This window comes from Schistocerca americana, chromosome X, assembly GCF_021461395.2.
Source record: "Schistocerca americana isolate TAMUIC-IGC-003095 chromosome X, iqSchAmer2.1, whole genome shotgun sequence".
NCBI lineage: Eukaryota > Metazoa > Arthropoda > Insecta > Orthoptera > Acrididae > Schistocerca > Schistocerca americana.
Window position 1 is genome coordinate 424,878,246 of NC_060130.1, and position 26,795 is coordinate 424,905,040.

Consider the following 26,795-nt stretch of genomic DNA (forward strand, 5'->3'; position numbering starts at 1 on the left):
ACTGGATCTCTCCCCAACTGAGGATGTCTGGAGCATTATGGCCAGGGCACTCCAACCAGCTCATGATTTTGATGATCTAACACACCAGCTGCACAGTATTTGGCATAATATCCCTCAAGAGGACATCCAAGAACTCTGTCAATCTGTGCCAAGCTGAACAACTACTTGCATAAGAGCCAGAAGTAGACCAATGTGTTTTTGACTTGCTCAGTTTGTGAAGCTCTTTTTGTTGAATAAATCATTCAATTTTTCGGAAATTGTAATTGTATGTTTGTCTGTAAATGTACATCTACAAATTTCCATCCCATTTGGATAACTCCTTCATATTGTGTTATTTTTTTGTCTTAGAGTGCATCTTGCTACCACATGGCAGGAAATGAAAATGCAGGCAAATGTAGATAAAATTTCTAATTTTGTACTCAGTGGTTACAATTAATTTGGTGTGCCAGGTGCTGCGTTGCACACTGTATACATTGCAGGCTGCTGAAACACTGTAGGTATGTTCGTTAATTGGTGCGCCTGGGGAGTATGCTGAAAAAAATAATAGTTCCTCTTCCTGCCATCAGGTGAAAATGACATTCTGTAAGCAGTCAGAAGGTGACATGTTTCCTTTTTTGATGTCATTATACTGTTCGTCTCTTGGTGTCCTGTGTTGATTTCTTTTGTGAAGTGACTGTAGGTGTAAAGTGTTAAGAACATTGAATTTTTCATACAAAACACTATAGCTATTGAGAAGAAAAGCTGTGCAGTGCTGTTAAAGTTGTTTTATCAGAGTCCCAGCATAAGCAGCACTGCACTATGGGAATTTCATTGACAGAAACATATGCAAAGATGTCCCATGTCAATAAATGGGCTAAAGTATATGATCAAGAAATTGGAAGAAATGGGTGAATTAAGTGGTGCAGCATGGAGAGGGAGGTGGCCCATTTCCATGACAATTGTTGATGAAGTCACTGTATCTATAGCTGACCAAGCAGCGCATGCCTCAGATTGTGCAGCCACTGCTTAAGCTGCATCACAGGAATTGTCTCTCCCCTGGTCAATGGTTCAAAAGATTTTGTGGCACATTTTACACTGATGTACCTGCAAGATTCAGAATGTGCAGCAAATGAAGCCCCAAGAAAGGCTACAACACCGTGACTTTGCCCTACATTTTGTTATGTTTGTGTGTGTGTGTGTGTGTGTGTGTGTGTGTGTGTGTGTGTGTGTGTGCGTGTGTGCACGCGCATGCATGGAAATGGATGACGTGTGGCTGGGGATTATTCTTTGGATGGATGTGGTACATTTTACTCTGCATGGTGCCATAAATGTACACAACTGTTACATATGGGGTTCTACTGCACCACATGTTGGTGCAGGAACATTCACTGCACTCAGTATTTGTGATTATATGGTATGGTTTCACAAGCTCCTTCATACTTCATCCATTTTTCTTCAAGCAGATGACATGACACCTCACAGGCCCATTAGGTGTACAGTGAAATCTACATATTTTAAGGAGCTGCATGTACAACACATGAGTCCAGCTTTCCAAGAACACAACTGTGCCCACACCACTGCTTTGATGCAAGATGAGGCGACACCACATGTCACTTGCCAGGTAAAAGATTTGCTTCAAGAAACCTTCTTTAATGACTGCATCATCTCTAAGCAATTTCAAGGTGTGTGGTCTTCCATATCTCCCTGACATAAATTCTTGTGACTTCTGATTGTGGGGATATCTGAAGTATCATGTCTATCAGGAGTGTATCCAGACTCTTCCTGATCTTAATGATAGCAAACAATGATACATTGCTCTGATTACCCTGGATAAGCTGTGAGCAACTGTCAAACATGCCATGTTATGGATGCGGTATGTTGCTGAGTAAGGAGACCATATTGAACACATGTTCTAATTTGTGCCTGTATCCTAATTAACATGCCAGGTCCACTGTTATCATGTGCTTGATCATTCCTATCATTTTCCTGCACCTACCTCACATTCTGACTGTGTATCATGCCTTTTGTTGCACCTGGTGGCACAAAGCCAGACTATTATTTTTTCAGCACACTCCATGAGTGCACTGATTAACGAACATACCTATGATATGTCAGTGCCCTGCAATAGCAGTGGGAACACCATAAGTTTAATTATAACTACCCAGCAGATATAAGGGACACAAGGACATATAAGAAGCCACTAGATTTCAGACCATTTATTTCCTTAATCTGGGGAGAAACTGCTGGAGAAAATGAGACTGATCATGAACAAATTAGGAAAGTCCCCTGATCAAAAAGACTCAACAGAATGGAACAAGAGGGGAATCAATTTCCTTCCCATCTTGTAACATTTTGTGTGGTTAGTGTATTTTGCCCAGTTCTTTCCTTTGTTTTAACAGCTGAAGGCATGTCTCACTCTAAAAACCTAACACATATGTGTCTTACTATCTGATTTTGTGTCTGCTAACACACTCTGTAGGAAAATGGAGTTTTGGTATATTTCAATCAAAAATCATATAAGTACAAAATATGTACAGATTGTACACATCTCATTTATATAAACAGCTAAATAGTATGTTTTAGGGATGATTTGCAACAAACATTTATGTGTGCGTGTAAATAATCATCAGTGAAATAATTTGTTTCACATATGAAAAAAGTTTTAGTTTTATGAAAAATTATTTTGTGTGTTTATCTAAATTTAATATGATTAATAAATTTATTTGCTATAAAGAATGTGGCTCTTATAGCCCATATACAATGGTAAATGTTCCTCTTCTGTGTCTGACCATTATCTCCATGTGTATTTGTGAGTGCTCTGCTGTCATATCCAGTATTTTGCAACAGTCATGCTGCAAATGACTGAAGCACTAAGGTCAAAAACTGATATTTAAAATAGAAGAGCTATTTGGACTATGCAGGTAATGAGCTTGAATTGAATATGTAGATCAGAGTGTATTATCTGTGATGTATGTAGTAATACCTCATAATATTCCTTCTATATTTCAGATATTGCTAAATGGGTTACTGTAGTTTTCCATTGGAAACTAATACAGCATGAGTAACTTGATATTGTAGCTTTTTTTAAACTGAACTTGATTTTTCCTACATGGTGGTTTGAAACTGCTAATTTTGGAATACCCTCTCAGCCCAGAAATTCTGTAAAGTGTTTGATTTGAAGTCACATGCATACTCTTGTTTACCTTTTATATTGTTAGTAAGTCAGAGTTTTTTTCTCCAGTTTGTTTGCGCTTCATTTAAGTTATTACCAATAATTTCTTTTACCTGCCCAGATTTAAAAAAAAGAAAAAAATCATAAATTTTCTCATAAGCCTCAAAATGCAGAACTGCTAATCAGAAAATTCAACTCTTATCAAATGAAAATTTTCTTGAAGTTACAACTTTTTATTTCCCATAATACACAACAACTGTTGTTCTAAAATCAGGCACATTAATAACCCACCGGTTCTCATTAAAACTAAAAAAATAACATTTCATAAATTACAATGGAATATTATTGCTAGTTTAAACACAGCATTACCATAAAAGGCCTTTGATATATGTAGTGCAGCTACATGAAAATAATATTAACCACTAATTTAAAAGCAGGAAAGATGGTAAATTGCTCAGACTGGTCACAATGGTTGAAATAGAATTTGCTGTAGTTATTAATCTTATCATGTGTTTGTCTCAAAAAATTAATGCCTGTCACATTTAGGTATAGAACAGTATGTGTTTCCTGTTGGCTGTGTAGTAGCACAGATGTGTTCTGGTATATCCCTCGTAACCATAATTCAGTATGTTATGTTCAGTTATAGACTTAGAGTGGGAATGATCTTTTGCCAGATGAGTATTATGATCCTAATAATTGTTGTGCAGTAGGTAGCACCATTTTCTTTTAAATTGGAATGTTTCCTTATAATTCACCTATTTTAGAAGTATAGTTCCTTTTGTGATGTGATGCTGCCCATTTCTGTCATCATTTGGAGATGAGAATTGTTTTAGTGATCTCTTCACTGGGCACACGAAATATTTCTTTATATTTAGTTATTCACTTAATTAGCTGTTCAGTCAGATTTAGTCTGACACGTTATCACTGTTCTAGCTGGACAATGAAACAGTGGACAACCTAATGGTTGTTCATTGATGTTTGTATGTTTCTATCACATATGTTACCTCACCTGGATATGACATTTATTTTTTTTATGTTTAGGTTAAGAGCTTATTTGTGCTCTGATACACAAGTTGCTTATTACTGTAAGTTTCTCTGCTAATGCAAATTTCCTTTCAAAATTAATGTCAATTGTTTAATAAAAAAGAGTTTAGAAACTTAGTTTAATAGTTGCAATTTGTATGTCTGGTCATGTATGTTGTATGTGCTAGTGTTCAAACACATTAATTCACATTTTTCAAGTAGCTGGAGCCAGATTTTAGATTGTGAAGGCTAATATTTTTTACAACTGCTTCTCACCTTTTTCTAGCCTCCTTAACCACAACAGGTCCTTCCCGTCCTAAAAGTAGCTCTGCTCCCTTAAAACCCGAAGAAGGCAAATCCCATCACACCGTTAAAGCCAAACAAATGCCGACAAAATCGGTGGTGAGTGGGGTGCAAGGAGCTAAAGTCAGAGGCGACAGGACCAAAGTTGCTGACACAAAAGAATCCAGTAAGTAAACTGATATAGTTGGGCCGGGTGTTGTAAAGATGGATGGATGTTGATGTCTGCTTAGCAGTGCTGTAGATGAAGCCTGTTATTAAACTACAGATGGTATTGGAAGTGATGTATGCAAACCCTTTAAAACATGTTTTTGGTGCAGGGTATATTCATACAGTCATGCAATATACACTCTGAGACTTAATCATTTGATATCTGAAAGCATATTTTTTTCTAGGTAGCTATATGGTCATAATTTTTAGTACTGAACACATTTATAAGCTAATAGAAGAGAATTATACATTTATACTCAACTGAAATTTTTACATAAGATTATTTTATGGTTTTGTTTCTTTCAGAGGTCTGATGATTTTGTCTGTAAGTGTATGACAGTATTGAATTTAGCTGTTGAAACTGTCATCATTCATCTGTAAATCATTTTTAAGCATGTGAATTAATAGGTTGGATACAGATTTGATTAATAGTTTCGTAAAATTGGATTGTAATTATTACTATTGAATTTGAAAATAGAAGTAGGTAGTTGAAGTATCTTGGAATCCCCACTCAGTATCTCTTGGTTCATTGAGAAACTCGTATCATGTTCTATGCTTTTTGAGACATCTATCTATATACATTGTGTCTTTGGTAGTATCCTTCAGGCTTGCCTCTATAGTTTCCCCTAAAATTGCACATCATATTATTCATTATTAATTAACAAATGTTTACATACTTGTACGTCACTGAGTTGTTTACATAATCACATCATGTTACAATAGAGAAGCTATCAAAGAGTTCCCTATTGAACTTAGTGATCTGTTACTCCTGTAACTACATTTCGATGATATGTTATATACTCTTGGTCTCTAGTGAGCATTGAATTTAATGTAAAAACTGATGATTATAATGAATTAGAGCAGGTTTATTCTTTCCTGAATGCTAATCAGGTACAATAGTATAAAAACACGTAGGTTTCTATCACCGACACAGAAAAGTACTGTAGTTTCATAAATAGGAGAGTTATTATTTTGTTCACCTTATTTATTTGTATTTGTAATAACTGTGTATTGGAATGGTACCTCTTATTTGCGTCATCATATTTCACTAAGATCTTTAACACATCACTGAAATCAAACAATTGCAAACATATGGGGATTCACTTTCTTCATGTTCCCTCTACATAATGCTCATGTATCAGCTGTTATTGTTTAAAAGAGAGCCAGCTAACAAGTTTGTTTGAAAATGATTACATGTTAGTTGGGGTTATGATACTAACCCCACTAGTCTTTATATGATATGGGTTCCACTAGTCTTATTTGTGGAAATAATTTTCCAGTCTGTGATGAAAAAATTGCAGTACATGAGATGGCAAAATTTACCCATTATGTTTCCATTTATGGTATCATTTTGTTCGACAAATGGTTGTAAGTTATATGTTTTTTTATATGCTAAGAAGTGGAGGTAAAATGCCAAATTAGTTGTCTGGAGAATATTTCATTCAGACTCTTAAATTAGTTTTTGTCTGTCACTCATTTCATCATAGAATGTCTAGCACATGTAATTCTATGTAATCATTATATTTTATGTTACTATAATACACATTTTGTGATAACAAACTGTGGAAACTTCAACTTGCAGAAAGTGTAAACAGACAGACCACACAGATGGGAGCTGTTGCAGCAACAGAACAATCAGTTCATCTAGTTGAAAATAACTAACCCAAACCATCAAAGCACTATCTCTAAATAATGAAACCACACACATGTCATTCCAGCCCCAGTTACCATGTGTAATATTTCAGTGACACAAACTTCAGTTTGCTTTGAGAATGTCTGTGTACAAGCAAACGGGTTTTTCAAATTCTAAGTAATGTCAAAAGAACAGTTTTAAAATGAGAACAGCTTTCTTTCTTTCCTGTTCCAGTAACTTCTTAACCACATATATGTTGCTGTTAGGATATACTATAGTATACATACTACAGTAACATTCCTGATACTGGATCAATTGCAGTATTTTTATTGAAATGGAGAACATTGAATTCCTCATTCTCTCTTTATCATTTCAATGCAATAGTGAGCACTCATTACAACACTTAATCTGTTAAGATAATTGTAAAAAACCTAAGAGAAAAATCTCATAGGAGAAAAAATGAAGCTTCCACTTACTTTACAGAGAAGTGAGGAACAGTGGAAAGAATACACTGAACAGAACCAAAAGTGATCCAGCTTTTGAACTGTATTGTAATCTTTTTTCTTATAGGTGAGGGGGTGTTATGGAAGTTACACAACCTTCTCGCAGCTACAGAATTACTATTGTAACTTAAAGGGGTAGTCAGTGGTGGATGTGGTTGATGGGACAACTTGAATGCTTGGTAGGTGTGGGAGTGGAGGGAGCATACTGGGCTGTAGCTGCAAAAGCTGTAGTAATTCAAAGCTCTTTACAGCTTTAATAAATTCAAAACATGGAAACATCCAGACTAGAGAAAGGATGGAGTGGCAGCTAGACCATGTTTGTACAGACAAAAATTTGGATAGCAAAACAATTCCTCAAACATAGAACCATGGCCATCATTCACCCACTACATAAGAAGGGTGATAAGAACAATCTGGACTACTACACAGGAATCTATACATTTGAGTGGTATCTGTTCTGTTGGACATGTCCAACACAAATGACACAACTTGAAATGATGAGGCTGGTTCACATATTTATATGAAGTAGAGAATGGGGAAGGGAAGGGAAGGGGTGTGTGGGGAATTCATGACTCTCAACCACATAGGGCCTTGTGGTAATGCAGTGGTGAAAGTTGGAAATTTGTGCCGGACTAGGACTCAAACCTAGATTTACCACATCTCATGAGTGGGTGTCTTAACAGCTTTGGCCATCCAGACATGGTTCATGACCAACCCATATTTCCAACTTATCATACACTACAATGCAGCACCCTTTGTCCATTTACCCCCTGCTTGCAAATTATTCATTCCTGTAGGAGTATGCACAATATTACTGCATCTGCACTGAAACAGATGTCAAGGAGCTGTTGTGCTCTTACAGAAATATATATATATTTGACTGGTTTCTGTTCTGTCAGACATATTCAACCAACTACTGATTCCTGCAGGAGTTCAGATGATATTTGTGCATCCACACTGAAATGTTAAAAAATGTATGTATGAGAGTGGTGTCTGTTCTTTTGGATAGAATTTATCAGAATCTTGGTCACAGCATATCATCTTGGGACAGAAGGAGTTGAACAATGTAGCTCAGAAACTCATCTTTGAGCTTTCAAATCCTTGCCACATAGGTGTGAAGAAGAGTTGGCTGTTCATAGTGACCCTGTCAAGGAACCATAATTCTGTTTGCTGGCCTGTTTTAAATCTTCTGCTCTTGTCCAGAAATTATTCTCTCATGTGTAGAATTATAGAGACAAGACTATATGAAGAAGACAAATGTAACTTCAATTACATACAGGCACTGTTACTGAGATGATTTTCTCACTCACTTGGCCAATGAATATCAGTTTGTGCCCCTTTCTGAATTTTCATTTTTGTGTATTCTGTTATCAGCATGTGTACCTGCTGCAGTCATTTACTCTCTTTCTACTGTTTTGCATTATAAGCTTCTAAATTTAACACACCTCCCCAACTTTTGTTTTTATTTCTGACTAAAATCAATATTTTCTCTCTTATGTCACCTCATGGACTCAGTGATGCGAAATATTTTTTCTACAGTTCCTTTTCTCTCCATCATTTTGAACTGCTTTTATCTCTTCTATTTTTCATACTAGCTGTTGCACTTTTCCTGGCATTTGTTTGATGAAGGTTTTATTTTCAGGGCCTTTTTCTTCTATTTAAACAATTTTTGCTTCTATCTGCACTGATTCTTTGTGCCTTTCCATTCCTCATGTATTGTTTTTCATTTCCGAAATAGTTGTTCTCAATTCTGTCTGTAACACATTTTTATTTCTTTATTCTCAGATTGTTAAATGTTGTTCACTTTTTCATTTAATCAGAGTGCCACTTTTCATTTACTTTCTCACTTGCTCCTCCATGTTTCTTTCCCACCAGTATGGAATATTGTGTGAAAAAAGATACCCGCATTCATGAATAACCCGACTGAGATCTTTTCAGGAATCCTGATTTACAATTTCTGTAGACTTCTAAATTTGTTCTGAGTTAATTATAGGATGATTGTTTCACTGAGGCCCTTGTTTGCTCCTGTCCCACCATTTAGTAACTAAGGTAGCATGAAGGTAACTGATTACAGTCATTAGCTAATCCTACTATAGCAGACTATCTTTGAAAATGTGTCTGACTGCACAATCCTTTAGAGAAATATTTGTTTTAACTACTATTACAGGAAACAGGACTGTACATAAGCTAAACACTGAAGCTATAATGACTGTGTAAATGTTCTACTGTGCATCCATCTTGAATTGTATTTATCCATGAGTTTTATGGATAATTTCTATGTAACTCCACAATAGTCATGATTATTCTTATTTAGTTTTGCCCTTATTATTAGTTTTTTCTCTTGAGATATTGCAGCAGAGAGCAATTTTTTCATCAGAAGTGCTGGCAAAAGATCGTTATGTTCACACACAGGCTTTCCAATATATGTATCCTGTCATTAGTTGAGTGAAAACATGTGTTGTATCAGTGTAGAAAATTCCTTAATTTTACAAGACTTCAAGAGCCAGTAATTTATCAAAGCTGAGTGTGTGATGCCACACTATCACCTAAAATTACATTTTTGAAACAGGTATGACATTCACATGTTATAATCGGCGTTCAGTTACAATTGGTGCCTGTAAACTATTCTTGTAGTACAGATGTGTACTAGGCTCAATTGCTCAGGTGAAATAGATAAAAACCCTATAAATTATTTAGTTATTTATTTTTAATATGAGGGTTACTGTTTTGACTTAAGTTAACTTACACTGGTGTCCAAAATTAAAGCAACAAAAGGTAATTTTGCAATGTTGCTTTTATTTTGCCTCAAAACAGTATAAACAGGTGATAGTAAAGTAGAAACAATGTAAATAATACAGAACATAAACAACAACAACATGCATAAAGGTAGACAAAAATGTTCTTCATTTTTCAGACTTAATAGATTTTCACACACATTACAACAACTGGCTAGTGTGCTTAGTATGGGGTGGGACCACATCTGGCAGCAATACAGGCCTGACAACAACGGGGCATACTGTAAATGATGTCATCAGTCTCATGTTGAGGCAATAACTCCCATTCTCCCTGCAGAGCTGCTCGCAATCTTGGCGAGTGGTTGCTGGATACCAGCATAATGCAAGCCATCTCCCTAGTGCATCCCAGACATGCTCTATGGGGTTCAAACCAGGAGAGTGAGCAGACCACACTATGCATGTGATATCTCCTGTTTCCAAGAAAACATCAACCACCTGTGCACTATGAGGTTGAGCATTATCATCCATCAGTATGAAGTCTGAGCACACATAAACTCTCAACAACCACAAATGAGGTCCCAAGATCATGTCACAATACCTGACAGCAGTTAAACCTTGCCAATGCACCCATCCAGTTTCATGAAGTGGAGTTCGAGTGGTAAACATAATCCCTGCCTACACCATTAGCCATCCTCCTCAATATCTGTCTCTTCCCACAATATTTGGGTCCCAAAATCATGTTCCATATTCCCTCCTGATGCGAATCCATTGAGAATTGCTCTCCAGATTAAATCAGGACTCCTCTGTAAAAACAACATTGGCCCACTGTTGGACCACCCAGGTGGCATGTTGATGACTCCACTCTCGATGTTCCTTCTGCAAAGATGCGTCAGAGGTAGACATGCAGCAAGTCTCCAATAATGAAGGCTGCTCTGCCGAAGTCTTCTGCACACTGTTTGCCTTGATATAACATGTTCAGTGGATACTGCGAGCTCACGTGCCAGTTGCTGTGCAGTACTAAGGCGGTAGTGTCATCCCCTTACAGTCAAATAATGGTCCTCTCATCTGAAATCACAAATGGTTGGCCCTGCTTTGGTCTTTGGGATAGAGTTTCTGTCTGTACAAACTGTCACCACATCCAAGAAACACCTGAACGATTCACATTAAGCAATCGGGCCAAATCAGTTTGTGACTGTCCTGCTTACTTTCCTTCTATGGGCTCCCATGGCAGGGAGTCTAGTAGGCATCTTCTCTGTGCCTAACTACACCATCTGTGACTGTGTACACAGCGACTGTGGATGTGGGGCTACCTCGCAAACACTACCTCCTTTCGTAGATGCTTTGACATCATTATTGGTGTGGTTGTCCATTGACAGAAATGCCATCTTCAGTGCAGAACATGATCGTACAGACATCTGATTGACAGTTTGTATGATTCTATTGTGAATTTGATACAGGATGGGGAAATAGCACTTTGTTGCTTTAACTTTGTACACCAGTGTTCATATTGTAGAATGATAGTCAGTATGGAGCACCATCCCGGCCATTGGTGGTGGTGGGCTTAAGATACAGGGTGACAATTATTGAACTATATGAAAAAAAAGAATTAGTTACAAACTATGGCATGCAGATACTTTATTCAACATGTAAATGTCACTACAGCTATTTGTATTTAGGTTATGACATGTTCAATATGCCTTTCTTCATTGGCAATCATGTGACGCAGATGAATAAAAAAATTCTTCATGACCCACTGAAGTGTTGGAACATTTGGTGCTATCAATGACCTCCTGAATGGCTGTTTTCAGCTGAGAAATGGTTTTGGGGTTATTGATGTACACCTTTTCTTTAATATAGCCCCACAAAAAGCAGTCGCATGTGTTCAGATCTGGAGAATATGGTGGCCAATTGAGGCCTATACTATTGGCCTCTGTGCACCCCAAAGTCAGAATATGGTCCCCAAAGTGCTCCTCAAGGACATCAAACACTCTTCTGCTTCATTGTGGTTGAGTTGCAACTTGCATGAACCACACCTTGTTGAAATCAGGGTCACTTTCAGTAATGGGGATGAAATCATCTTCCAAAACTTTCACATACCATTTGGTAGTCACCGTGCCATCAAGAAATGTTGCACTGATTATTCTGTGACTGGATATTGTACACCACACAGTCACCTGTTGAGGGTGAAGAGACTTCTTGATTGTGAAATGCAGATTCTCAGTCCCCCAAATGTGCTGTACTGGGACATTTCCATGTGCAAATGACCAACAACAAGAAGATGAGTGCGCATCTGCATCCTAATTTCCATCTCGCCCTGTGGTCAGCTGTGCAGCTTGAACATCCTGACGCAAACTGTTCAGAAGTTATGATGATTTCATTTCATATGGTTCAATAATTGTCACGCTGTATTATGTCCATTTCAAAACAGAATCACAAATATGCTGAGCTGAGCTGCACAGCATAGTATTGTTTCACAGGTGGCAAATGTAGAATAATATGGACTACCCATAACACATTATTTGGAACCACATGTGCACTGATGGTTCACATATAGTGTCCATACTTATCTATGCATGGAATATACAACTTCTGGAAATACAAAAACAAAAATAAGTGGCTGTGGACAGCAAGTTTACTACAAATGTGTTCTTGGGCTCTGCACTATGATGAATATGTCAAACCTGTGAATCCTCATGGAAAATGGAATGCAAAACTGTTTTGAAGGAATAATTTTGGATTTGTATGGACTCAACTAAGTCTTACTTTGAGTTTAGGCACCTTTAACTGAACACTTAGTGTTGAGCAACTGAATTAGAGGCAGCTACTTAATATCATGTAACACCCTTTTGCAAGAATGACTCCACAAAATACTGAAAGCATTGAGGAGTCGTCCTAATCCGTGGCAGTTCAACCTCCACCCACAACTCATGGAGAATGGTCTGTGTCCAGGGCACATGTATATCATTCAACTGCCAGATTTAAGTAGAACTGAGGTCTGGTAATGTGGAGGAAATACAGTCATACCATGTTAATGAAGTATGGTTCCTTATACCATCCTTACAAGCTTCAAGAATGTTCAGAAGAAGTATTGGCTTACTGATGATATAAGTCATGTGCAGTATACTATAGGCGAATGAACAGATGCACAGAATTAGATAGTAGAGTTCATTATTGTTCACTAGTAACCAGGGATCCCTTTTCATCACTTATAAACAACCTTCACCTGAGAATACCTTCAAAACTGGCCTGAAAGGAGGCCCTTGGCAATCTTAATGTGTTTTAACATAATCATAAGTATCCATCAGTGTATACCAATGTTTGCTGTGTCTCTACCCCTACGCTAATATATATTCTCTTTGATGTTCAGTGAGCAGAGATACATGTGTGAGCCAGTGACATTGTACCCTACAATGAAGAGATGGTTCTGGATAGTGTAGCTGGTCACAGCTTGTTGGTTGTTGTCATCCAGTCCTGAATTTATGAAAGATTCGCTGCACCATTTCAGTCCAATACAGTTGGCAGCACCCTTGTCATTAACACACTGTTCCCCACTGCAGTTGACTCTGGTGGTGGAGTTGAGGTACTCTCATTGCAACCATAACAAGGTAGCATGTGACAAGCCCAGTGACTGTGTAACCATGGAGAGTTCCCCTGCATCAGGCACTCATAATGTGTGTCCAACTAAATATGCTGAGACAGCATGTCTTTCTCATCCTATGCTGTCATATCAACAGTCACCATTAGGTCTGATGTCAAACTATTTTATTCACTGTGGTGACTCTCTCCAATACAACAGCTACCTCATATTCAGTTGCTGATGAGTGTATTTGGTAATCACACAAATTTCCTGCATTTCTCTCCTTCTTTTTGTGTCAGATTTTGTATACAATATTTTATGGAAAAGTACCAGAACATTAGAACCTGTCTGCAATAAATTGTTCATCCACTGCCACTGGCTTGAGGCAAGTAGTTGAAGGTAGTCATAGTGTGAGGATGTAATCTACAGTAAAGTAATAATAATAAAACATGGCTTGGTGGTGCAGATTATAGATCCAAAGATCAAGGGTTTGATCCCTGGTCAATCCTAGGATTTTTATCTGTCACTTACCACTTCTTTCATCTCTGAAAATGTTTGTTTATGTGAAAAATGCCAAGTGACACTGTGGTTCAGAATTCACATTAAGCTGTAGGTGTCCTTTTAATGAGGCTGGGTAACTCAGCTCAAAGTTCAGATGAAAGCAAAGGCATACCATCAATGATCATGTATGCATGATCTGGGATACCACCCTTAGCAGGAACATGCCTAGTAAAGCAATCTTCAGATTGATGACAGCTTTACTTCATGATATAATAATAATAATAATAACATGAGACTTAAAGGTAAATATAAATATGGATACTCATGGTTAAAGTTACTTGCACATCTAAATGCTTTCATTCACAAATCCACATCAGATTCCATCAGGCACATAATATTTCATTCACTGCTTTGTCTTTCTTTCCGTGAAATTTGTACCCATTACTAAAGAGAAAAATCTCTACAGATGAGTACAGCCCATTCCTCTAACTTTCCTCCATGTTTACTCAGGATTTAATTTTTTTATACTACTCATTTTATTTGAAATTTAAAGGAATAAGTTTTAAACATTATTTTATAAGTGAAGATTTCAGGACTCCAATTTTTAACCTAGATTATGCCAAAAAGGCTGTATATTACAGGGTTATATAATAAATCAAGTTCCTACTGAAATTCAAATCATAGGTAACTGATTATAGTGATCAGCTAATTCTATTATGGCATACTATTTTGGAAAATAGCAGTGAATATAAAAGCAGACCTTATGTATTTCAAGCAGTACTTTGTTTTTGCAGCACTTATAAGTACAGTCAATAGTGTACTTTGAGGGAGATGGTCGTCCTTCTTGAAGACCTTTTTCAAAATAGACTGTTTGTAATTCAAAACTTAATCAGAAAAACTTTGGGTAAACTAGTAATAATGCCAAGCTTTTTAACTTGGCACCATCTTTCTTCAAACAAGCTACTGATATTTCTTGGTTTAAAAAGTAGCTTGTGATTCTTGTCTCTGCCTGAGTGTGCAAGAGTCATTAGAGAATACTGCATATGTTCCTTTCTATCAGATTACAACTGTGGTGGATAATGAATTTAATCTAGATATTTGCTTTCTGCAGGTAGTGTTCTATCAGTTGAGCTATTTGCAGTACCTCATAGGTTAAGTCAAAGCTTCAGTGAGCTGGTATACCTTTTTCATTTCTCCATATTCAACAGAGTTTCTCCTACATATCTTACAGGACTATATAACATTTTTTATTGATAGCCCTTATTGATTATTAAGCCTGTTCTATAATAATTTCTGAAAAGCTCAAGTCTTCCTAGTATAACTATAGGTGTATATTCAAATTGTGTAAATTATGGCAATTGAGGGGTACAGAATTTTTTTTCATTCTTCTTTGGCTTCTGATTGTGACAAATGACAGTGACTGTCTCTCCCTGTAATAAGCCGACCTGATCTAAAGTCACAGACCTAACTGACCCAAAATAATCTACACAACAGAAAGATTTCTGGTCAATATGGCACTACAACTGTTATTTAAAGAGAAAGACTCACTTTGTCACAACCTATGGGGCTGTTTCATAATGAAACTGTCAATGGGATGTTAAACCCAAATCTTCCTTCCTCCAGTTCTTCAAACTAAAACTATCACTCTTCTTAGATCATTTGCTGAAAATGGTACTTCTGGGAGATAAATATTGAAGCTTTGTGTCAGGTCGTGAAATATACTCGTATTATATATCATTTTCCACAAGAGACAAAATTTAACTCAAGTTTTCTCCAAGCACATAATTACAGTGTCGTAGGAGAATTATTTTTAGTGTGCACTTTGCTTCACACTAATAGTTACAGTCTGGGACCATCCTGTAGGTTGTGGCTAACCTACTCTTTGCCATATCCTTTCACCTTTGGGTGTTAATCTAGAAAAATATGTGGGAGTGCTGCCATGCAAACACAGGAGAGAAATATTAGCAAATTCTAGCTTTAAATCAATTAATGACACATACTCTCGTGGCTTAAATGGTACAGCGTTGCTCATGAAATGGTACAGGTCTCAGCACAAACACTGGTTTGCTATATACATGGTCTGTTCAAAAAATTCCGGACCTTTATAATTTCACACCAGTGCTGTGATGGAGCAAAGTATGGTTGGCATCCCTGCACACACGTGTTTAATGTGTAACTGTTGGAAGTTTCATTGTTGTACATCTGTTAGTATTGTTCAGTGCTGTATTGAGTAAAACACTGTGAATTTTGAGGTGGAGGAGTTAGAAGGGCAATGTGTCTTCATTAAATTTTCCGTGAATCTCTAGAAACCCTTTACAGAGGCATACCAAATGATGCAGGAAGCCTACAATGATGAGTCCTTAAGCCATACTCACAATGGTTCACATGATCTAAAAATGGCCAGATGAAAGTTAAAGATTATCCTCATTCAGGATGCCCTTCGACATTTACTGATGATGCTCATGTCAGGAACATCAACAAAATTGTGCATGCCAATCAAAGGTTGGCCATCTGAGAGATTGCAGAAGAATTTAACATTTCAGTTGGATCATGTCATGAAATCCTGACACAGCATCTTGGAATGCATCACGCTGCCGCCAAGTTCATACCATGGCTCACGTGTCAAGCCCAGAAAGACCTGCACCTCACAATCGATGAAAAGCTTTTGGATCACACAAATGAGAATGAGATAGTCCTTAAGAGAACTGTAACTGCTGATGAGATGTAGGTCTATGGTTATGATGTTGGAACCGAGGTTTAATCTTCACAATGGGTTGGGAAAGGTTTTCCAAGACCAAAAGAAGCTCATCAGGTCAGGTCAAATGTCAAAGCTGTGCTGATAGTTTTCTTTTACTTTGATGGATTAGTTCATCATGAATTCATGCCACAGGGACAAAATGTTAATCAATGATACTGTCAGGACATGTTGCAACACGTACAAGAAAATGTGAGAAGGAAATGCCCTGAAATGTGGTGAGACAATTCATGGCTCTTGCATCATGATAACGCACCTGCACATTCATCCTTGTTGGTGCATGACTATTGAATAAAAAATGAAATCACTGTGCTGCCACATCCCCTGTACTCTCCAGACCTGGCCACTGCAGACATTTTTTATTTCCAAAGTTGAAAAACCCATTGACTGGGTGAAGATTTGCAATGATAGATGAGATAAAAACATTCGCAGACAGCACGTTGCACGATCTAGCAAGAGGCATACCAAGACTGCTTCTGGAAGTGGAAATAATGTTGGGAGTGATATATCAATTTTGGAGAAGAGTATTTTGAAGGAGACCATACACAATAAGTAAAAGGTAAGCGCAAGAAAAATTGTGGACAAAGTTCTGGATTTTTGAACAGACGTTGCAGTTTTAATTAATGACAGATTTATATTTTGGTGGGCCATTACCTGCAGAGCAAAAGTTTTACTTTGAAATTTAGGAAAATGGTAGCAAAAAATTAAACAAAAAGTGAAGTCTCAGTTGCCTCTATAGATGTTCATAATAATTATTGCATATGTGATTGTAATAGGGTGTATTGGTTTATGGTGTACAATGTTTGGTTTATGTAACAATACAGCTGCAGACTATGAAAATCACTGTATTATTAAGATAAAAGTTGTGGCAAGAAACATTTTGTTGTTTAAATTGTTCCTGAGTGGAATAAACATTTCATGTTTACTCGTAGTATTTTTAAAATATTTTCATTATGTGAAGTTCAGAACTCAAACATTGATTTCCCAAAGCAGTTCAATGCAACACATAGTAATTCTCAAGAGAATAAACATTGAAGTTTTCTGCACATCTGTAATACCCTGAAGTAATGCTGTGTGAGTGGCTCTGTAGTAGTACACTTGTCTACCAAGTGAGTGGGTTGGGCTCACTTCTCAGTTGTGGTAAGATTTTAAATGAAAGTGCATGTTACATGAGTATTTGCATGAAGCATAAAATACATAAAGATGAAAAAAAATTGTAATGTGTTTCTTTAATTTAAACAATCTTTATTAACAATCCTTTACAAAAGATAGGTAATCAAGTATTTATATTTGCAATGAAATTGGATTTTTGTGTATGCTATGTAATTAGAAACAAGGAGAGGTGAATTTTTCATAAAAATGACAATTAGATATGTGTTAATTAGCATACATCTGATGAATTTTAATTTAAATGATGCAGGTATTTGAATTGAACAAAAAAGAATGAAAAAAAGTCATGACTGAAATGAGACATGAGCCAGATGATACCAGTCTACTGACTTTTGCCCTCTTTATGTATTTTACACTTTATGGAAATGCTAGTAGAACATGGGCCTCTGTTCAAAAATTTACATCAGCCAGGAATTGATTCCAGGACTTCTGTGTGGCAGGGGAGCTTCCTACTACACAGCCATATTGCCAGTTGTGAAAAATGGACCTTACTGTAAGACATTAAAAATTGTTGGAAAACTTCAAATTCAGTTTTCTCAAGAATTTTAGAGAGTGCAATGGAAGTGCTTTGGTTGATTGATATTTGAGTTCTGAACATCACATTAAAAAAAAAAAAATTATAAGAGTCCGATTGCTATGTAGTCTCCTTGTGAGTTAAAAATTTGAGTGAATATTAGAAAGAATTGTATTCTCATGCTATTGACAGCATCAAATTACTGCAGAAATCCTCTTCTCCTATCCTATAATGTGTTGTCATCTGTACCCAGTTTTGTCATCCTTTCTAATAATTTTCACAGATCTGGGCAAATCTATAAAAGACAGTCAAATTAAAACAAGACAGATGAGAAAAAGTAAGTAAGCCATGTATTATGTAATTGTCAATACATTTATCCCTGAATGAGAAAAGGCGGCCAGTGCCTTCACGGGAAATGTTTGTGGTTGCCTACAGAGCGATTATTGTTCCCAGGCATACACCTCTTTATGTGAAGCAAATCAGTGGCCACCAATGTCTGACTTCAGTGCTCCAAAACTGATGGAAATCACATGGGTAGAGATCAGAACTATACGAAGGACGTGTAATACCTTCCCAGCAAAAGTACTTCAACATACATGAAACAACCTCTGCAGCATGTGGATAGGCTCACATGTTGCCAAGGTTGTTTTGACTATGCTGCAGATATTTTGCTGGGAAGCCTTTAACATCCTCTATACAGTCTCAATCACTCCGCATCTTATTTACATATTTTTGGAGCCCTGGGCAGTGCATGCCCGGGTACAATCATGGTTCTGCGGGCAACTGCAAAACTTTTTCCACGAAGGCATTGACCATATTGTCTCACAGTGACATAGATGTATTAACAATTGTAGAGATTACTTCTGAAATAATAAACAATTTACTTACTTTTTCCATCTTTCTCATTTTCATTTGACTGCCCCTTATTCAATAACAAATTCTTCGCCTACTCTCTGAATTGTTTAATGATACCTTCTAGTAAGAGTCTGGTTAGCTCTTCCTACTACATAATAATGTGATTGAGATGGAATGGTACTCTTTAGTGGGGCCATGTATTGCATTGAACATTTGCAAAAAGGAAAAGGTATGTGCTGGATTGAGACTCTAACACAGATGCTTGCCTTTTGTTGGAGACACTCTCCCAATTTAGCCACCTGCTTACTATTGTGGTCAACTCAGAGCTTCAGTTTCCTATTAGCTCTCCTTCATACATTTGAAGGAAAGAGAAAGATGGTTAGAGTATATTTCTGCATTGTCACCAATGCCATTAGAAATGGAACCTTCAGTTTGGGAGATGGCGTGTCATCCCAAAATGCATTTATGAATGGTTTAGTTGACAACACACTGACTCTCAAAAAGTGAGATCTAGTTTAAAATTTTGCACTGGTACTTATTGTTTACAGTAATTAAAAGTTTCTTGTTGCTAAAATTATTAATTCAGTTCTCATTTCTTTCATTTCAGTCACTGCCAAAATCTGGTTATCACACTGCATTTCAGTTTTTTCAGACAGCTTCCTTTGCACACTATATTTCTTATGCATATAGTAACAATGGAAAATTGATCACAGCAAGTAGAGGGTGTTTCGTTTTTTAATGATGCTATGCTATTTTAAAAGTTTTGTTAATTTTTCAACATAATAATGATACATGTCCAGAGCAGAACTCTTGACTTGGTATTGGACAGCACAACTTGATAAATTTCTGCTTAACATCAAACCTATATGCTTTGTGAACTTTTGTGGAGCTGCTAGTAGCTCCACAAATTATGCCCTTTGTAAGGGTATTTTTTCTGTTTATCTGTGTGTCCTTTAGTTCATGAGGTCTCCTCTACCACTTATTGATTTAATTATGTTTTATGTATTATATCAATCACATAAACAAGTTATATTCCTTCCCTTTTTACTATGGAAAATCAGTCATTACATTTTTCAAGGATGAGTTGTTTACAGTTGAAACAATAGATAGAATGCAAGCTTGTTATTTTCATGATTGCACATACACTGGATTTGAAAGGTATTATCTGCTTTAACTTTTGGTTTATTCAAATCAAAAAATATGGATAACATAATTAGTCATTGAGTTCGGAAGTCAGTCTTTGTCAACAGAAATAGTTCAACATTGCAGTACTATGGCTTTCAAAACAATGTACATGCTGGAAATGAAAATCAAATCTCTTACTGTAAATGTGAATGTTATTCAGATACTAATGACCTTCCTCCACATGTGCACAGAAATGGGTAGCTATTTTTCAGGTCATCCAGTAAATATGAGTGCCTAAAAGTTTCAAATAAATTTGAATTTTACATAAACCAAAGCTTCAAATATAACTTGAACTCTCTCCTTCCCTATATCAATGACTGTTGCATTAAAATCTCTTCTGATGTTCCTTAACCATGAAGAAAGCCTCTTTGTCCTTTGAACTCAATACAAAGGAGATTTTTTAAAACTTTATTACTTTACTGCTGTGCTTCATCACTAGAGTCATCCAGGGTTTGGTTTACTTTGTTCTTAATTTTTTGTGCTCTAATATAGTGATAAATTCTCTTTATGCTTACACCTTGTCCCAACAGGTCCCTATCCCCTTCCACCCTGTTTTGCCATAGTCAACTCATTATGACCATTTTTATCATATTTCTGTTTAGCTTGAAACTAATGTTTTTCTTAATTTTTCTGGTTATGGGGAACACTCCTATCTTTTGTATTTATGATCAATTATTTTTTATTTATGCAGGAAACTGGGAATTATTCTACTGGGAATAAATTTTGATAACAAAAGACAGCTTTGGTCATATCAAGACTTTTTCTGTATTGTATAGCAATATCTTCTCCATCAAAATGATTAACTGTGATTTGCTAGTTGTCTGGACTCCAGCCAAATTGTGACATTGTCAGCCATGTGCTGATAAATGCAGTTTAAATCAATTCTCAACATGGCTGGACCCATCATTTTTATAAACATTTATTTTTCCTATCACTAATAACAGCTCTTTTATAATATTAATTCCATCAACACTTTCTTCTTATCATTGATCCAGCGACCAGTGAGATCTTCATAAATTCAGCACTTGATATTAGGCCCCACTGAATCTGAGAACATCAGAACTTCATACACTGCTTAATTATGTTTTTCCAGAAACTTAGAGCGCATCATGATACTGAAGTTGCCATTTATTTAATGATGAAATACTCAGTATGCTCAGTAACAGCTGATTTGCTTGGTTGCTTCAGTGAGATCTGTTTCTAGTGTTCCTTATGTAATCTCTCAGTTGACCAAATAGCATGTCCCATGTTAAACATGCCACATTTAATTACAGCAGTGGGTTTTCGTATACCTAGAATACTCATCCATCTTAATATTTCCAGTGTGTTGAAAATTTGCAATTTATATGCTTAGAAATGAGTAACATATTTTAAAGTGTGTTTAGTGTCTCATTGTGGATATTTAGTAAATCAACTACTGGTAATGTCATGTGCTGTTAATTATTGTTGTATAATGTGAATGATGAAATTTGGTTTTATGTTATAAGTGTTTGGGTCAATAACAAGAATTTCAAAAACAATATAGTATTTTTGTTAAGAATTTTGTTGACAGGGAACCAGCATGTTTATTAAATTTCTTAAAGTGTTTATTAATGAGTCTGTCAATAGCTGCAGTACTTATATTAGGTAATTAGTTTCAAACCTTACAGGGTCACTTTCAAGCCTAGCCTTCTGAGGCTGCATTGACAGTGCATGATCTTAATAATAAACATCAAAATGGCAACACATGCTTTACAAAATGTTTGCATAATGAATGTCACAGTTGTCACAGTCCACACATGCCTCTTAGCAAGTCATAATCAATCATTTTGACTTGCTAAGAGGCACATGTGGATTGTGGCATTCATTCTGCAAACATTTTACAAAGAATATGTCAGCATTAAAGAAATTGCAAAAATACATTTATTTAAAAAGGCAGCTAAAAAGTACCTGTTATACAATACATTTTATACATTGAAGGATTACTTAGGTAAAACAGAGCAGGGATTCGATAAAAAAATGCTATACAAATAAGTAATAATAATAATAATGATTATAAGACATCCAACATTCCTCATAACACCTTCACTTTATGTTTTTTTCCCTTCTTCTTTCCTTTCTAGAAATACTTACCCCCAAGCTATGCATAGCACAATACTAACACCTCTTCCTCTTTCTGAGCTCAACATCACAATGTGTGTATAGTGCGTGCAGTGGCTGATAGTGAGATGTGAGTGTACAGTGTGGCATTACATTATTTAATAAGTTATTTGTAAGAAAAGTATTGTATACCAGGAGGTAAATCTAATGATTGTGTCTAACTAGAATTCTGTAAATATATGTGTATACGAATTAGCTTTTTTTAAATTGATCTAAACTTGTAAATACTTTGACATGTCCTATATCCTTGTAAAAAGATATCTACAGATGAATAAAGCTACTACTACTACTACTACTACTACTACTACTACTACACTGATGTTTATTATTAACATCAGGCACTGTCAGTGCAGCATCAGTAGGACAGGCTTGAGAATGAACCTGTAAAATTTGAAACTATTCACCCAATATAAGTTCTCCAATGATTGACAGAATCATTAATAAACACTTTAAAAAATATAGTATAAAATTTTCCTATAGGCTGTGTTGGCACAGAAACCAAATTCATACATGAAAAATTAATAAACAATTGTTAACAACATTGAAGTTAAAAGTATCGTACATCAAGCCAAAACGATTATTGTAGTTGTTATGACTGGCTCATCATCAGGCTGCTGGGCAGCACTTCCCATTATCTTCTTCTACTTTCATTTATTATCAGTTTTGTAAAGAGTTACAGTTTCTTAACTAAAATTTTGTATAATATATTTACACATTCTGTATTCCATTCACACAACTAAGAAGCTTCAATAATTGTTCAGTACATTTGTTTTTTATATGACATGAAAAATAAAACCTCCAGTGTCATGAACGAACACTAAAAATTCAATAATCTTTTTGGTGCAGTTTCAAATTCATAGATGAGAATGACTATTGCAGTGTTACTGTTTGGGATGCAACCGGTGTTACTTCTGATCTGAAAACATGTTCACTGATATTTGTGAATAGAAGAAACCTCAGATTTCTCTGTGGTAATACCGCATGAAAAACCCATAAAAATCTGAATCAGTGTTACAAGTTTGGGAACAACCTTGCATAGCTATGATAATTTTTATAAATAGATTGTGGAGATAAAGGTGACAGTAACAAACAAGTATCCTAACAGCTTTGTATTATGACTTGTGTCAGCTACAGCTTATGAAATGATGAGCTATTACACTTCAAACTTCTTGCTTAAGTTGGCTTTCACTTTCCATGATAAGAATGTACACAAAATTTTTCTTTTATAAAAGCTGTTCACTGTGATATCGCAAAATGCAGCTTTTACAGATGTCAATTTTTAAGTGTAATTGAAGTACTGGAATCAAATATGCAACACACCCCCATAATGACTATCACTTCCTTTGCCGAACGTACATGTGTGTGTGGTTTCGCTGTGTATGTTTAGGTATGATTGTGGATAAATGTCAGAAATGTCAGTGGGAGATGGGAACAGAGAAAATGTTATGTATTTTGTATAATTTACTTTATTTGACACATGTCACTAACAGAATATCTTTCAGGTAAACATGAATGTTTGTGTAGTTTTTATATTCAGACAATGTTTTATTTTCAGCATTACACAACAGTGCTGTTACTCCATATTGATTCTTAATTAGAGTCTTTTAATGTTATAGAAAAATTTTGCCTGGTATAATGATGACTGATTAGAATTTAAATGCACTAGAGATGAAAAGAATAGACTTCCTTCTCTGTATTTCCTTCTTTCTTTTTGCATTTGGCATGATTGTGACTTACAGCTGCTTTGCAGAATGCAGTATTGCATTGCTTGTATTTATAACATCCTTGCTTAGATCAGTTTCCCTATGTATTTCTCATACATGTTACTCCTCATATTGAAATATATACACACTCAACTGTAAATACAGCAGAATGGCTGCTAAATTGGTTGCCAGTAATTTGCTTTAGTTATTAAATATATGTACTGGTGCACAGTATTGTTAAATATATATTTTGAGAAATTTTCCAGCTGAATAGTTTAGCATTATGCTACACAAGCCATAAACTTCCTAGAGAACTACTGTTTTCTTATACAACAGAGTATGTACATATACTGTAAATTTTAAGAATTTTCAGGAACAAGTTATGTGTCATTGTTATCTACAACATAGAGATATATACACCGTGGACCAACTGTCAGAATTCTCCTAAAATTGTTGCTTTAAATTTGATGCAAATTACCACTAAGACATTGCAGTTCTTTGTCCTATGGCAAAGTCATTAATCTGAATAAACAAGGACATGCTAACAGTCAGTATAAGTGTTTAATCCTTTAACAACTATTCGGTTTGTTAAATATATGTCCAGGTGTCACAATACAGGCATGCTTATAATTAATAAAATAAAACTATTGCATTATAAGAAACTAGTTATTTTATTGTGGTGTTATTAAGAAACAAAATAAATAACTGATTGACAGTACACTTACTATTTGGTGGTGTAAATATATTTACAGTAAAGAAATAATGTTCATCTTTGCGGGCCGCGGTGGTCTAGCGGTTCTAGGCACTCAGTCCGGAACTGCGGGACTGCTATGGTCGCAGGTTTGAATCCTGCCTCGGGCATGGATGTGTGTGATGTCCTTAGGTTAGTTAGGTTTAAGTAGTTCTAAGTTCTAGGGGACTGATGACCACAGATGTTAAGTCCCATAGTGCTCAGAGCCATTTGAACCATTTTGTTCATCTTTATTGTATCTGATACAATATTTTAATTTACAGATGTATTCTCTTGCATTTCAATAATGTATTCTGTTATTAGCCATAAAAAAGACCTGCAAGAACTTTGTTTCAAGATGATTTTCAAAAATTATTTAGAAATTTGTAGCTGCTTCATAACAAAAAGTTTATGAGTGTACTGCAATTTACATATACCTACTTAAGCAATATAATACTAACTGGGCCTTCCTTAATCTTTGTTGTGTTTATATTTTACAGTATATAATGAATCTTTAATAGGAAAATATGAAGCTGGCTGTAATAAACAACTTCTACCAAGCAATGACAAGGCATCTGCATTGTTTACTAGCATTCTTTCTCATGCCCATTTTACGAGTATAAATCACAACATACAATGCCAAACAGTGGAAACACCAGGTTGGAATATCAACAGTATTAGGAAAAAGAGAGATTGCTACTCACTGTAAAGAAGATCTGTTGAGTTGCAGACAAGCAAAACGAAAATACTGCTAGACTGTTTCACACAATAGCTTTTCGCCAAAGCCTTCTTCAGCAAAGAAAACACATACCCAGATTCACACGCAAGCACACCTCACGTACACATGACTACTGCCACGAGCAGCACCAACCAGAATGTGAATGTGATGTGAATAGCAATCTGGAGTGGGAGTGGGGATGGGTGTGGTATAGCAGGGTATGGATGGGGGGAGAGAAGAGTGCTGTCTGGCAGGACATGCTGGGACTAGATACTGCCAGATGCAGCATCAGGAGGTGGGCTGTGTTGGAAAAAATGGGGACCAGAAAAGGAGAATAGCAGAAAAGGAGAGAGGCAGGGAAAGGAAAGGATGGGAAGGTATGTTGGTGGAGGGCGGCACACAAAGAGAATGAGGGAATATGAAAAAGGGGGAGGTGACAGGACAAGGGGCCAGAAACTGTTGGGTGGAGGGTGTGGGGACAGTAGGTTACTGTAGGTTGAGGCTGGGATAATTTTGGGAATGGGGAATGTGTGCAGTTCAGTGCATCTGTGCAGTTCAGAAAGGCTATTGGTGGAGGGGAGGATCCAGATGGCCAGTGTTGTGAAGCAGCCACTGAAATCGAGCATGTTATGTTCAGCTGTATGTTGCATCACAGGGTGGTCTATTTTGATCCTGGCCCCAGTTTGGTAGTGGCCATTCATTCTCGTGGACAGCTGGTTGGTAGTCATACCAATATATAAAGCTGTGCAATGGATGCAGCAGAGCTGGTATATAACACGGCTGCTTTCACAGGTGGCCTGGCCTTTGATGGGGTAAGATAAGCCTGTGACAGGACTGGAGGAGGAAGTGCTGGGTGAATGGATTTGGCAGGTCTTGTACCTGTGTCTTCCTCAGCGATACGATACCTACGGCGAGGGGTTAGGGCTGGGAGTGGCATAGGAATGGAATAGGATGTTGTGGAAGTTAGGTGGGCATTCCACTTTAGGATCTTGGATAGGATGTCTCTCAATTCAGGGCATGATGATAGATAATCAAAGTGGATGTAGATCAGTTGTTACAGTCAGGGGTGGTATTGGATGATGAAGGCACTATTTCGTAGCTGGCTCTTGGGGCTGGTGGGAGGACTGGGGTTGTGTGGGGAAATGGCTTGGTAAATCTGTTTGCAGACTAGTTCCAGGGGAACTGCTAAGGCTTCACCAAGGTCTTTACAGACAGTCACCATTCCCTGGAACTAGTCTGCAAACAGATTTCCCATGCCATTTCCCAACACACTCCCAATCCTCCCACCATCCCCCAAGAGCCAGCTACAAAAGAGTGTCCCTTTCATTGCCCAACAATTACCTTGTGGATTGAAACAACTGAACCACATCCTTTGTCATGGTTTTGATTATCT

General features: G+C 36.6%; 1 protein-coding gene across 1 annotated transcript in view; it reads left to right on the top strand.

Moving 5' to 3' along the window:
* The window catches only part of LOC124556058 (stress response protein NST1-like), a 630,068-nt gene that overhangs the window by 533,086 nt on the left and 70,187 nt on the right, over positions 1-26,795 (top strand). Inside the window, exon 13 of the mRNA XM_047130088.1 lies at positions 4,461-4,643. Within this exon, the coding sequence (XP_046986044.1) occupies positions 4,461-4,643 (183 nt within the window). The remainder of the gene's footprint in view (positions 1-4,460; positions 4,644-26,795) is intronic.